The sequence below is a fragment of the Schistocerca serialis genome, chromosome 6 (assembly GCF_023864345.2).
Source record: "Schistocerca serialis cubense isolate TAMUIC-IGC-003099 chromosome 6, iqSchSeri2.2, whole genome shotgun sequence".
Lineage (NCBI taxonomy): Eukaryota > Metazoa > Arthropoda > Insecta > Orthoptera > Acrididae > Schistocerca > Schistocerca serialis.
This window is the reverse complement of record NC_064643.1, coordinates 91,990,336-92,006,187: the sequence shown is the minus strand read 5'-3', so window position 1 is coordinate 92,006,187 and position 15,852 is coordinate 91,990,336. Positions and strand designations below refer to the sequence as shown.

General features: G+C 42.8%; 1 protein-coding gene across 1 annotated transcript in view; it reads left to right on the top strand.

The window, feature by feature from the left end:
• LOC126484204 (UDP-glucosyltransferase 2-like) overlaps positions 1 to 11,487 on the top strand; it is a 49,613-nt gene extending 38,126 nt beyond the window's left edge. Inside the window, exons 6-7 of the mRNA XM_050107617.1 lie at positions 5,374 to 5,596; positions 8,679 to 11,487. Coding sequence (XP_049963574.1) covers positions 5,374 to 5,596; positions 8,679 to 8,979 — 524 coding nt within the window. The 3' untranslated portion in view covers positions 8,980 to 11,487. The remainder of the gene's footprint in view (positions 1 to 5,373; positions 5,597 to 8,678) is intronic.
• The last annotated feature ends 4,365 nt before the right edge of the window (positions 11,488 to 15,852 follow it).

Below are 15,852 nucleotides of genomic sequence, written 5' to 3'. Positions count from 1 at the left end.
GACCCGTTGATTTCCCCTTACAGAGGCATCCAGAAGCTTTAGACTGCGCACACCATCGCCGAATGGAGTTAGCAGTTGGTAGATCTTTGTTGAACTGCGTCCTGAAGTGTCGTTGCACTGTTATGACTGACTGATGTGAGTGCATTTCAAGCACGACATACGCTTTCTCGGCTCCTGTCGCTATTTTGTTTCACTGCGCTCTCGAGTGCTCTGGCGGCAGAAACCTGAAGTGCGGCTTCAGCCGAACGAAAGTTTATGAGTTTTTCTACGTATCTGTAGTGTGTCGTGACCATATGTCAATGAATGGAGCTACAGTGAATTTATGAAATCGCTTCAATCATTTGTAATAGCCCTGTAGATGTGAAACATTAATATTTAGAAAAAAAGATGAAGAAAAACTGTTAATATTCGAAAGAAAAGTACTAAGGAAAATTTTTGGACCTGTATGCGACGAAAATAACATGGAATGGAGAATAAGAAGAAATGAAGACTTAAGAGGGCTGTACAGACAACGTAACGTCGTCGAAGTGCTCAAGAGGAGAAGGTTGAATTGGGCAGGCCATACAACATCAATGACAGAGAATAGACTACCTAGAATGGCATTCAGCCTTACAATAGACGGAACGAGAGGAAGAGGGAGACCCAGAATCAGATGGCGGGATAACATCTGGGAGGACACAACTGGGATAAACAGCAACAGAAACTGCACAAACAACGCATCGTACAGGCAGAAGTGTAAGAGGCTCACAGAGCAGGCTTATGGTCGATAAGGCCCTTGCCACATGTAAAGTAAAAAAAGTGTGTATCCTCTTGGTTTTAATTTCAGTTGGTACTGCACATGAATACATTACAGCGGTTTCACAATACCAGCACGGTTATTACGTTCTTAGGTAAAAATCTATGTCTCCTAAAGTACTGAAGTTATTGACTTGACATTTTAGCAATATGGTTGTGTTATCCATAGAATTTGGTACAGTGGTATGAAAAAAATCGATTAATATTTAAGAGTACTTCTTAAGATTCATACACAGTAGGCGTAACGTACTGCATGTGGTATTAAGCAAGCGCTCCGCTCGTCCGGCCCAGTAGCCAATATTTCCTCTCTGCCAGGCTCCACTGCAACGTGACAACTCGTAATAATTTGCTACGTTACACGCGCTCATACACACCAAATCAGAGCTTGACGAAATTTTTACTGCCACTTATACTTACTTTGCCTGCTAAATTTATTGACCACCGGAGCCTCATAATTGCGTGTTAGCTAATTCATGGTTCAGGTGTGATTTCAAAACTCGACCCATGCAAAAATATTTTCTCCATTCGAAGAAACTTCCTTTATCAACATCAGGATGGACACACTTAGATACTTGCCGGTGTCACTGTAATCATCTCAGAGACAACAAAGGGCTTAGAGGAGCGGCTGAACGGAATGAGTACTGTCTCGAAAAAGGTTATAAGAGGAACATCAGCAAACGCCAAACGCACTGACTATAATGTTGTCGAACGAAATACGAGGGTTGTTTTTTAAGTAAGGGCCGTTTTTATTTTAAAAAAAAGATACAAACACTTTTGTAAAAAAACTTTTATTTTCTGATTCTACACACTTTTACCTATTTTTCTACATAGGTGCCTTGTTTATTTAAGCACTTGTCATACCATACAACTAAGTTTTTAATTCCCTCTTCAAAGAATTCGGCCGCCTGCTCCGACAGCCAAGAGTTCACGGCCGCTTTCACTTCATCGTCGTCATTGAAGCGCTGCCCGCCAAGATGGTGTTTCAGGTACCGGAAAAGGTGAAAATCGCTAGGAGCAAGGTCGGGGCTGTATGGTGCATGGTCCAAAACTTCCCAGCCAAAAGAATCAATCAAATCCCGAGTCTTTTGAGAGGTGTGAACCCTAGCGTTATCGCGCAGGAGCCAAACTCCTTTTGTCAGCATGCCGCGCCTTTTGTTTTGAATTGCTCCGCGGAGCTTCTTTAGAGTTGCACAATAGGCATATGAGTTGATTGTCGTTCCTCGTGGCATAAAGTCCACCAGAAAAACACCGCGCCGATCCAAGAACACAGTTGCCATAATCTTGCGCTTTGACAGCGTCTGTTTGGCTTTGACCTTGACGGGTGAGGTTGTGTGTCGCCATTCCATCGATTGTCGCTTGCTTTCGGGAGTGATATGGGATACCCATGTTTCATCTCCAGTGACAATTTGACTCAACATGTCATCCCCTTCTTCCTCGTAACGAATCAAAAAGTCCAATGAAGTGGCAAATCTCTTCCCTTTGTGGTCCTCTGTGAGGAGTCTGAGTACCCACCGAGAACACAGTTTCTTAAAGTTTAGGTTTTCAGACACAATTTTGTACAAAACCGATCTTGAAACTCGCGGAAATTCCAAAGAAAGAGTGGAAATTGTGAATCTTCTGTCCTCACGAATCTTTGTTTCGACTGCAGCCACCAAATCATCAGTGATCACAGAGGGCCGGCCTGAGCATTCTTCGTCATGGACGTTTTGACGGCCATTTTTAAACTCGGTAACCCATTGACCCACTTTACCTTCACTCATTGCATTCAAGCCATAAACTTCTGTTAACTGACGATGAATTTCTGCAGCTGATAGGCTTCTCGCGGTCAAAAAACGTATCACTGACCGTATCTCACACGCGGCGGGCGATTCAATAATCGTAAACATTATAAGGTAGCACAGCGATGCGTACACTTCAGCTACAGAGCTGCGACTTGCATCAGTGTGAACGGGAAAGGTGCCGGCAAGTGGCGCGGTGGCTTGTTGCGGCGTCCGCGCGAACTGCGGGACTATGCGCGCGAACGGCTCATACTTAAAAAACAACCCTCGTATCTCGGCGCTGAGTCAAGCTGCTACGGAAACGAGACACTGCAAGTGCATGGGCAACAAATAACTGATTATGGCCGAAGTACACAGGACATCACACGCAGACTGGCAATAACAAGAAAAACATTTTTTAAAAAGAGGAATTTTTTTCGTATGATGAGTATCTTCCGAGACCCCAACGTAGCTCTTGGAGTGCAAATTACCCACACTATACTCGTCTTCATCAGGTATTACAGAATGAGAGCACTTAGCCATTTCTAACAAGCAAGATACATAATTTAAAAACTTTTTCTCCCTGACGACCCCGTATCCCCACAAAATAATGAAAGGAGAGTGATTTATCGCTTACTACATTTTCAACGTGCATGCAGTAAATCTTCAGATCGGGCATGATGTTTTAATTTATCACTGCTTTGCAGCTAACTCTGCTGACAACATATGTTGCAGACAATAGCCATATACACCGCTGAACCTACCAGTAAAATTATATCACTATACGACACAAAACTCCGGAGATATTACGTCGTAAAACCTAGACGCACAAAGAAGTGCGTCATGTGAAAACCTAGCGTGAATTACTCAGGTTATGCTCAGTCAGCTTTCGATAATGAGGACACTGTTTTATACCCGGGAGTTCTATTCCGTAGAGAATCTGGGCTGCGTGCTGGGGTAAGGCGGAGGTTGGGGAAAGAGGTTACTGCTACTGGTAGACTGGGCGAATGGTTTGCCTGACAGCGACAGTGTGTGCAGTCTGCCATACCTGGCGGCAACTGCTGCCGTCGACAAGCTGTTGCCGCGCTGCGTGGTTTCTCGGATTTAGCTACTCACGGTACACGATCAGAGATCAGTTCCTGCACGACCTCTGATACGGAGTGTGCCATTTCTAGCGCACAAACAAGCTACGGGCGATAAAAGGCGTTGACGCCATGCGTTACGCCCATCCTGCTTGCCGACGGTCAATATAGCTCCCACAACCACGAGACACGAACTACCTGTATGGTATTCACGTTGGCGATCTTACCATTGCAAAACAGATTTTCGTTCGAAACTTCCTGGCAGATTAAAACTGTGCGCCGGACCTAGGGTCGAACTCGGGACCTTTGCCTTTCGCGGGCAAGTGCTCTACCAACTGAGCTACCCAAGCACGACTCACGCCCTGTCCTCACAGCTTTACTTCTTCCAGTAACTCATCTCCTACCTTCCAAACTTTACAGAAGCTCTCCTGCGAACCGTGCAGAACTAGCACTCCTGAAAGAAAGGATATTGCGGAGCCATGGCTTATCCACAGCCTGGGGGATGTTTCCAGAATGAAATGTTCACTCTGCAGCGGAGTGTGCGCTGATGCGATAAAGGCTAGCGGACGACATATATTGCACTGTGATTATGCACTGGGATCCTGATCGATCAAAAGATGTGTGTAAAATCTTACGGGACTTAACTGCTAAGGCCATGAGACCCTAGGCTTACACACTACTTAACCTAAATTATTCTAAGGAGAATCACACACACCCATGCCTAAGGGAAGACTCGAACCTCCGCCGGGACCAGCCGTACAGTCCATGACTGCAGCGCCTAAGACCGCACGGCTAATCCCACGCGGCTCCTGGTCGATCACTTGAAACGACTGAGAAATACGTTTTCTTGTCTGTCATTGGCTGTCCAGATCACGCCATTCCATGGAAGCCTTGCTTTGCCTGTCCTTTTATTGGCTAGCGTTTGCGGAAAGAGAGTGTCTTGGGCGGCCTGACACGAAGGAGTGTATTTCAGCAAATATCCTTTGGAGAGAATGCAATGGAACAGATTGCACAGACAGAAGTAGAGAAACAAAAAAATATGAAATAACAGTTCAGTATGAGTTTGAATGTACGTAGACGTACATAGATGTACAAAGACGTACATAATGTGAGAGTCTGTAGTACTTTATTTCAGTTGTGTGTCATTATTTTCGTAGCGCTTGTGGTAACGTTTAGTGTACATCCCTCAGAGGCAATAAATTGATAAAAAATGTTATGATATCCATAAAAATCCGCAGTTATTCATTGCCCATACCTTAGCAAACCATAGTAAATCAGGAACTTCGTGGCAGATTAAAACTGTGTGCCGGACCGAGACCCGAACTCGGAACCTTGCCTTTCGCGGGCAAGTGCTCTACCAATTTTTTTTTTTTTTTTTTTTTTTTTTTTTTTTTTTGTTTTTTTTTTTTTGTCATTCTGTTTGGTCGTTGCGGACGTCACATCACATCACATCCTGCGAACCATGCAGAAATAGCACTCCTGAAAGAAAGGATATTGCGGAGACATGGCTTAGCCACAGCCTTGGGGATGTTTCCAGAATGAGATTTTCACTCTGCAGCGGAGTGTGCGCTGATATGAAACTTCCTGGCAGATTAAAACTGTGTTTTAATCTTGTATACACAGTTTTAATCTGCCAGGAAGTTTCATATCAGCGCACACTCCGCTACAGAGTGAAAATCTCATTCTAGATTTTCGTTCGTCTGGACGATCAAAGTCCATTTCATGCGCACGTCTTTCAGGCCACCCCAAGATGCGGGCGTTCATCTCCCACGGCGGCCTCATGGGGACGCTGGAGGCGGTGCACTGCGGAGTGCCGGTGCTGGGGATCCCGCTGTTCGCCGACCAGAAGCTCAACGTGCCCAACATGGTGCGCCACGGCGTCGCCATGCAGTTCGAGCTGGACTACGTCAACACCGACCTGCTCGTCTACGCGCTGCGCAGGATCACCGCGCCGGGATCAAAGTGAGATCACTTTCCTCTAATACAGTGGAGTCTCCATAGCCCGGGACAGCAATATCTGTTTCTCTTCTTTCTTTGAATTGCTGTTGTCTGCTTACGCTCCCAATCACGTTCTACCTACCTTTCTTGCACGTTAACCTGTTACGGATTCGTGGGACTTTGCCGATGCACAGAACGTTAGGCTTCGAGAAATATCTTGCCCCTGTTTCTCGGCATCTCTCGTAGCAAATGATACTCGCACAGACTCGTCGTAGTCTCTGTGTAATGCTGTTCTTCAGTGCTGTAGCTAGTTGGCTAGTGTTTTCTGCCAGGACAGCCTCTCAGATAACTAAGAGTCAACAATTGTAGGATAGGAGATCTGGATGAAGTAAGTCACCTCAGCATTTCTGACGGAACTAGCCACGGAAAGGTAGATGAACACAAATTAATGAAGTCTTGAATGCACTCACATGAAATAACAGAGGAGGACTGTCGATTAAGCAAACTTTTATCACATACATTATGAAACAGAGGGAACTGCGTGTAGTGAACGTCCAGGAGACGAAGAAGAAAAACTGGGGCGGACAGTTAAATGCAAGAGTAGGGAGCGAAACACTATACAGCTCTATTGCTGGTGAGGGAGTTGTACATAAAAATGAAAAAGATGACCAACACTAAGATTTTCTTCGGCGTAACTACGTGCGCATGACCAACAAATTATTTAGGAAAGAGGGTATAAACAGCTATATTTCGATATTTGGAGCTATAACAAACTGTATTTATGTTAGTAAGAAGTGTGTAAATCTCACTCATCATACGCGTGAATCTAGTGATACAAATACCGAATCCGACCGTCGTGTGGATTATTGCCTCAGGCATGAGTAATGGTATATAAAGGTACCTACTTAAAGGTGAAAAAATAAAGTAGCTGTATAAGCAGAGACTAAAGGCATCCATAACACACACACACACACACACACACACACACACACACACACACACACACAAATTAAATTAAAGTGAACGGGAATTTAGTTCGTATTAAAAATGTAATCTGCTTAAATGCAAATACAAAATTAGAAAAATGTTATACGCGGTAGGAATCGGTTACGTGTGCGGAATTAATAAAACAGATGGGATATTTAAGAAAAAACTCTTCTGAACACAGTTTTTTACAAGTCTAGTCTCTAGTCACAACCTTTTACTGTTTTACGTCACAAACGTTATATTACAGCCGACAGCTACCACACATTGCGTTTCACTAACGACCTGACTCAGTCCCTCGACAACAAGTGGTACATCATCAGCAAACCGTATCATGCTGATATTCTGTCTGTGACAAACAACTCCAACATCAGTTTGATCATTTGCTTCCCTCATCGCCTTTACTATACAGTTTGTTTGTTTTAACTTGAGATAAGGAAACACCTGGAAAACGAGGTCTCGTACGAAAAAGATTTTCTAGATGAAAAGTTATTATTTGTAAAGCGCACACCTGTCTGTGTTACAACTAACCATCTCATAACCACACCTTCTGGGTGGGCGGGGGTCGGTTTTGCGTTTTCAAACAGGAACCCTCCATTTTTATTGCATGCTCTGATTCTACGCCAAAAAAATATGAACGATTTACTCATCTCAGTGTGTCTAATTCGTGGTAGATGCTGTTGGAATCGATAAATTTCAAGTGTGCCTGTTTTCCCAAGCAAGAACCGACTCATCTGATTGTACATTTGATATGCGATGTAAATGTAAACCTTTGCGTTCTAGCTGTTGACATTTATGTTCGAAATTTACTATAGTGTTGTAAATTTGACTGTATGGTACAATATGATTAGCAGTTTCAATGTCTGGTTGGAAACTACGTTTAGCGTGCTCTAGGAACAAGCACGTGGAAATTATAGTTTTCTGTTCCCGTCAGCGTGCTTGATATTGGTGAATCCGGTTGCCTCTCACTATTGCGGTGCTTCACATCTTTGAGTATCCATAGCAGGTGCGCCCATCACTATCACTTCACGGACATTTTACGTTATTATAATGCTTGTGGTTTATACACAGTCGGTAGCCGCGTCGAGAGCTACGGCGGTTGAATGGAAACATACACCGAAATCAGTCACCCAATCGTGAGCTCAAGGCTGCCACTATAATCAATTATTCTGATGATCTGGGGACTCAGCACAATCAACCCTATAGGGAACAGAAAAGCACCTTATGATACAAAGTGCTTATTTGCCAGAAATGTCAAACTCTAGCTTTGTTTGTACTGTACACTCAGATTTGCAACCCCGCATGCTCGATGAAAATTCCAGAAAGCTGACTGGACGAAGTTTCCAACGGAACTGGATGACACCATTCGCTGGATACCTCCATCACATAAGAAGTATCAACGCTTCATTGGTGTAGTAACAGCGACTGCTAAAAAGTGTATGCCAAGAGGATGCAGAAAAGAATATGTTCCAGCGAAGTGGTGACCCAGAGATAGCTACGGAACTATTGTCCAGCTGGGTAATTTCGTGTGAAATCATCCAGTGGCCGTTGCCCTTATGTCACAGATTTTTCTGAAAATTTGGTGTAAGAATGTACATAATGAGTTAGGGATAAAATATTTTTTCTGAAATTTTTTGACCAAAATTGTAATTAGGAGACCCTTTTGAAATGTGGGGCCCTGCTACCAACTGGCGTTGTGAAACGAAGTGCCTTGTAAGTTTGTAACCAATATAACTTTTTTATTTATGAATCAGTTTTATTGAATTTGGTGCCATTGGAAAGTAAAAGAATAGAGCTATAATATGTGTTCCTCGGATGGGTCTCTCCCTGGATGGAGAACCACCCGTGTTTGCGATTGTAATAGGAGGAGACACTGGTGATAGTGCGAGTTTGAGAGTGGAACAGGCGAGGATAGGCTAATAGTTCGATCGACTGACCGCGAAATGGAAAGAGAAGTCCGGTTCGTTTCCTGGTCACTAGTCACAAACTGTTCGTCACATCGAAGTGCAGCATTTTGTCAGCATACTTCGCAGAGTAATTTTCACGTCTCCTCATTTAGTGCAACGCACTCTGACCGACGAGATGACTCTGTAGCTGACTGTGCCTTCCGCCTCCTGCCCAGGTACCGGCTGCGCGCCAAAGAGCTGTCGTGGCAGTTCCGCGACCGGCCGCGGACGCCGCTGGAGGAGGCGGTGTACTGGACGGAGTACGTGATCCGGCACCGCGGCGCGCTCCACATGCGGCCCGCCTCGCTGCGGCTCAGCTGGTACCAGTACCTGCTGCTCGACGTGCTCGCCTTCATCGCGTGCACCTTCTGCCTCACCACCACGCTCACCTGGATCCTCCTCAAAAACTGCCTGTGCACGCACAGTCAGAGGAAGCGCAAGAGGTCGCGGATCGAGAGGAGGTTCAGAGCGACCTGAGTGACCGCGCACTGGGCCGACACCGTCCCCCGACCTGTGACGTCCTGTTTGTATACCTGGCTGAATACTAGCTCGTAGTAGGAATCTCTTACTCCTTGGCTTCTGGAGACTGAGAAGCATTTTTCATTGGGGAACATCTTTAAACTGCCATTAATGAATTGGTAGGTAGTTGCTTACCACTAACTATTATAGACCAGTTTCCGACACGTTCCACTATACAAGTTGACTGATTACTCAGGAAAGTATATGGCGCATAGAGGGACAGACACAGTGCTAAGGGCAAAATTGTTTTTGTCGTGTTACTGTGCCAAAAAAATGGCAAAGTAGTTGAATTTCTTGACATGGAGAAAGGTGAAGGGATCTTTTGAAAGTTTTCGTGTGCCTGTGAAAGCTAGAAGGGAACATCGGCAAGACTGCACTACTTGCGCGCGCTGTAGCCGTCTCTGAAGGCGGCTCTTCGTGTTTACAGCTGAAACGTCCCGTGGCATGAAACTGCCTGCACGCACTGTGGTATCGGAAACGTGTGGCTCGCATTTCCTTATCCGTCTGCTCTTCCTCAGTGTTGAAATAAGTTATTTCCCGATCTTGCCAGCGCTAGCTGATACAAAGCAGGACTTTGATGTATGAACAGATACGTAAGTGTCTCTCTTTCTCTTGCTGCCGGCCGTAGTGGCCGAGTGGTTCTAGGCACTACAGTCTGGAACCGCGCGACCGCTACGGTCGCAGGTTCGAATCCTGCCTCGGGCATGGAGGTGTGTTATGTCCTTAGGTTAGTTAAGTTTAAGTACTTCTAAGTTTTAGGGGACCTATGACCTCAGAAGTTAAGTCCCATAGTGCTCAGAGCCATTTGAACCATTTTTTTTTCTTTTGTTAACAGCAAGTCGAGGATGAAGCACAACAACGGAACTTGGCTCCTTTCTTTTTTCTTTTTTTTTTTTTTTTTTTTTTTTTAACTGGCTTTCGATACATACCCTTACAGTCGTATCAACAGTGGAATCATTTACAATGATACGAACGTTAAGATAACACAACACTCAGTCCCCGAGCAGAGAAAATCTCCGCTTCTTGGCATCTCGTGCATATCGACAATGTGGTTCTCGGACTACTTTTCCTTACTTATGACTCACAATCCGGAGAATCTACACGTCAAGGCAGGCTTTTCCAATAACTTAAGTTTCCACAGACGTCTAAGATTATATTCTTTCACTCCTCCGCCAACATTTGTAGCTGCTTTTATCTGGTAGATGGTGCTGTAATTCGTGAGAGAAATACTCAGCTCCTTTTACATCACAGCCCTAGTCTCGTCATTCCGTTTCATTTAAACCACTTGTTTATCATCTACTTTCCACGTAGGAAAAACAAAACCCCTTTATACTTCAATTAATTTCTTCAAGGAGGAAAACAAAATCACACGCACGAGATGGCAGTACGTGTAGGAAGCGTTGGTAGCTTCGTGTAGAATCTGGACCTACCGAAAGTGTGGCACAACAACAGTTCACCTTCCAGTTATTAGCGTCGCATTGGTATGATGCCAATTCGTGACGTACGACAATAGGCAGTTAAGGTTTCAGTGTTCTAGTGTAGCTCTTTGGTTTTCTCTGTGGTGAAGTGTCACGTTACACATCCAATGGCCCGGGATTCGACCCACGGTCAGTGGTAAGATTTTTATCTGTTACTTATTGTTGTTTACACTCTGTAAATGGTTGTTGATGTTGAGAATTCCGACTTGGTCGTTATTTCGAGTCGTAAACTGTAGGTCTGGGCAAGTCAGTCCAGAGGTCGGAGTAGAATTAAGATCGCTGAGCACTGCACTTACCAAACCGCCAAACATTGGCCCTTATCATTATGACACCACATAGATTCAAATTTGGTAGCGAACGGCGCACTTTGACATCTGTTATGTTCGTACATGTCCACCGAAGCACCACTTCCTGTATCGAGAGAACGCCTTATAATGACCCGTGGTCCGAGATCGCCCCGTGTTTTTACCACTGTAGTCGGCTGCAAGCGTTCTGCTTCGTAATCCTTCTCTTACTTTCTGCAGTTCTCCCTTGGAAATCAACTGTAAAATCGTATCCACCCCAACAGTAATTACAGACTACACGCACGGTTGTCAACTGAAGCTACTTGAGAATTTTCTCCAGCGAATGTTAGTGCGCATACGTCATCACCTATCGAAAGCAAATCTGTCTGTTTTGTTAGTCGATGACAGGGGTCTATAACTGACGGATCACTGTTTCACAAACGTGAGTAAATCTGAATTACGATGAACAAAGTTGAATGAGAATTCAGAGATGGAAAGACGGAATCGATGTTACCAAATGTGCCTCCTCCTCCAGGTACGCTCAGCTATCCTCCATAGTCCATGTCCACATTAGTAACAATCTCCACAAATATCACATAAGTAGAAGATGGATGCTCTCAGTGTTGAACAGCCTAGGTTCCAGTGTTTTTCTTCTGTTACATAATCTAAGTTATTGTTATTGTATGGTATTTATTTAATTAGACTGTAAGGTAATAAAATACATTTGTCTCAATATTTGCGTCGGTGTAGACCGATGTATGTTTTACCTCATTAAATATAAAATTTCACTAATTACTGTTTCCACACATATTTCACATATCGCAAAGGCTTTAGCGGTGGAAAGTCAGCATTGTTGCCTCCATATCTCACGTTTTACAGTTCGCAACAGCTATAGTTCATTTCTGTTCTTATTTATTAATTAAATTTGTTGTCACCTTCAAAGATAAATAACGATGTCAGTAGAAGTATATTTTGAGACATCAGTTCTAGTTGTGCTTGTGATTAAGGTTCGTAACGACGGAAGGCATCGCTCAGATTCTTGTAACAATCCTCAATTCATGCAGCTGCTAAAACAATGGTTTCAAACAAATTATGCAGCTGAGATTCATCACTATTCTGGACAGGACTTTACACTTAAACCAAAAGCCCTACATTACCGCCAAGCAGTACTGAACATATATCCGAAGATGCAGCCCTTGAACGATGCACAGAAAGAGGCACACAAAAGATCGCAGAATTTTGTTCGTAACTCAGAAATGAATCCACCTATGCGTAAGCCAATACTTACGTTTTAAGAAGCAATATTATAAATAACCCAGTAGCTTGTGACACATAAGAAAGTAAAAATTGGTACAACAGGGAAACGGCGGACACACAAGCTATTCCGATGTCACATACACCACGCTACAGTTTTTCCTATGAATAATGGAGAGCGGGGGTATCTGTCACCATAAAATCGGACACAGTAACACGCTTCCAGGTTGTTGTGTCTTTGTTTAGTTTCTGACTTTTTTCACGGACTTGTTTCAATGTCGTTTCTCTATCATCAATGGGTTCGCTCAATTTTTCGGTCTAGCGACAAATAAATGCTCGATGCTGCACATAGCACTTTAATTGTGGTCATTTCATTCGTAACATGTCAACGAAGAAAATACCTTAATAGCACGTACTGGTGTCCATGTAGCTGTCTTTCACCTGCAGTACGGCTGATATTTCGAGACAGTTTGTACAGCAGCAGCTGTATGTGATACTGACGTATATATTTTGTTAAAATGTTGCAACTATGAGGAACACAAATCCGGTACTATATGTATTGTCATACGTATTGTGAATTGCTTCTTGGCCCCGTCTCGTACATTCATACAGAGTTTTTGCCTTCCATTACGATGCTGAACAAATATTTTGCATTTCCGCAGTCTGACTCTTTTGCCATTGAGCCTATTTTTGAGCTTCTTTTGTGAGGAATCCACCGGGAAAAGATCAAGTTTCCACGAGCGATCGAATGCAGCATAGTCTTCAGTATGCCAAAGAGTGTTTGTTACATCGCAGTAAGTCTCTTGTCGACCTCCTTCAATCATGACAGGATAACATTGAAGCTTTTTGGAACAGTATCTGATCTTGATCGACATTCACGAAATGCGCTGCAGACGAAACCAGGACCAAGACTAAACTATGCAAAACAGCTATAGACAGTCTTTCTGATACGTGCCATTTATCGTGAGTTAGGCCTCAGCAAAAATCTTAACAATGTTTCTAACGAAAAGGATCACATCAAATTTCCATTTTATTGCAAAAGTGTTTTTTTTAACAGTCATGCTAATAAACTATTCAACCAATTTCAAAGCTGCTCTTATTCTAACAAAAGCGAATAGTAAATTGCAACGCCGCATCTGAAGAGCGCCACTGGCTGTGTTATATAAAAGAGCTAAAAGACAACTCTCGTACAACGTTCATCAACTTTGTAGTAATCGTTCATTTTCAACTTTTCGCGCCGTAATGAATAGTCCATTTAATTTCGGGCATGCAGCCGCACAAATAAATTTGGATCAATTGTTTCATATAATAAATCAGTGAGCAGGGAAAGATAAATGGAAACCCATAAAGCTGCTGACAACGATCACAACCAAAACAAAAAGTCCGTGATAGCTTCTTAAATGAGCACACTTGCTGATACCGACCAAAGTGGTTGCATATGCGGCTATAATGCCGAGTGAATCTATCACACGTAGAACGGACATTTATACTGGTGGTTGTGCAGCATCGGTGAGCACAGAAATGAAATTTAGAATCGAATATGGTCTAATACACTGCCAAAAGCGAAGAAGAAGCTGTAGAAAGGAATTAGAGGGCGAAAGCAATCGATTGTAGCACACGCCTCTGTCACCGATAACGGTAAATAATCGCAGCCCAATGAAAGCTAACGAAAGGCGAGTAGCTCCTGGGTTCATGCACTGAATCAGTTTGCACTTTTCTAACCTGTCAGGATGTTTAATAGGAGCGCAGAACCATCTTTCAGAGTGAAAGATCCGCATTCTAAACAACTGTAACGTTATGGATAATGCACTTCAACTCTCTTCCGTTTGTCTTAGTAGTGATAGTTCAGGGAAGCGTTGAGAAGAATTTCTGTAGAATTTGGAACTAAAAGTCAAAACCTTTCCTGAATAGATCCACCAAGCCATGGCTTCGGTTACAATTCTTGGCTCAACATCTCTCTCTCTCTCTATCTCTCTCTCCCTCACCCACGCACTGACATAGTTTTATTCTATTAAGTGCAAAGGTTACGTATTTTTGAAAACATGGTTCTAGACCAAATGTAATCGCTTTTTAGTACCAGTTCATGACAACTATTTTAGGAATCAAACATTCAGATACAATAGTTTATAAAACAGCTATGGAAAGTCAACAGCTCGAATAAATATGTCATATACCTGTATTGGCGTAAGATGCCAAATACAGATTTTTTTTATCTGTTTACTGCTGCAGTAGTCACCAGAGATATCTTGTATACCGCTTTCTTAGCACTTGCCAAAGAAATCTCTCAGAAAGTCATAAAATTCTCTCATTATATGATAGTTTTAATCAGCATACTAAATGCGGATATTGTGTAATTGTTAATGGCGATGTGCTTCACATCCAAAGCTTTTCCTGGGGTAGCAGGAGAAAACATTGACCATGTTAGCAGTCTGATTGCCCACACTCATAACGCTACATTTTGGAATTAGTACACATTTCGCTTGTCACACTAATGTATGGACAAACATCATGTGGCCGCTGCAACAGACAGAGTTCTTATCAACCGTTTGGGATATCCTCGTGATAGCTACCCTCCCATCGACTCTAGTTAACTGTTGTGAACGCTGCGCGTGTTTTCGAAAAGCAGCAACTTGGTTAAAGGTCTCTACCCATAAATGAGTGGCGTGATCCACGAACGCTTACTCGGTAGTGCATGAGAAGTCATTAGAATGCCTATACAGCTGACAGCTCTAACGCTACAGTAACAAATGGCCCACTGAACAGTCACATGAATTCCTTCTGGCATTAGCAACAATTCTCCTGAGTTGGTATACGTAGCTATACTTGAACAGTTTACAAAAATAATATGCGTGATGTACAGACAATAATCAGTTCTTAGACAGACCCCTTGCCCTTGACTTGGATGCAACCGGAATTCTCTACATTCACTAGTCTTCATATATAGGTAATCAAGCTTTTACTGGCAGCAACAAACATTTAGGAATGTACGCAACTGATTCGTTTCCGCAAAGATGCCACCAATCTGCATTACCAAACAAAAAGGAAAATTTATTATTTGTAATTCTCAGGATGAAAACATGACTCGTCAATACACTGTTTCAAAAATTTAGGAATGCTGAATGTTGTACGTTTATTTTCTTCATGTCAGAGTTTCCAACGTTATTACGTTCTGCAGCGAAATTATTAGAAAATCGATAAGGGATCTGGAAACTATCAAAAATTACGAGCTAAAAAAATAGACATTAAAGGATTTAACTTTTGCGAATTTAGTAAATTTTAATGGAAATATCGTACTGGGTTATACTTCTTTTCTTAATACATGATGACGTGTAGACAACGATATTTTTGAAGTACTATTATGGTTTACATCTAGCAGAGGGAATTACATTAAAACCAGTGTTTCCTTGCGCAAGTTACAATGCAATGTGTAGTTTAGGAAGGGACATGAAAATGTAACGTAACTGCTGGGACTTCGAGCCAGTTTCGTGCCTGTCACAAGCTTCGTCTTGTTAGTTCACTATATTGTTGTCGAAATGAAATGACATTCAACTTATTGCTTGTGCAAAGGCAACTTTTGATTTTGTTGGGGAATGCTAAAACGAAAATATTTTTGGTACAAACTATTCTTTTTCAAAATATTCGGTTTTAAAATTTAAATACTTCTCCATGTGTAATAACATATTCTGGAAACACTTATTCCACTGTGATGTTAGAACGAAACCATGGCTTTGGAAAGATTCAAGCCTTTTTCGAAGATACGAAAATCTTTTTCCACGCATTTTTCTCCTTGACATAACAAAACAAAAAGAAGTCGT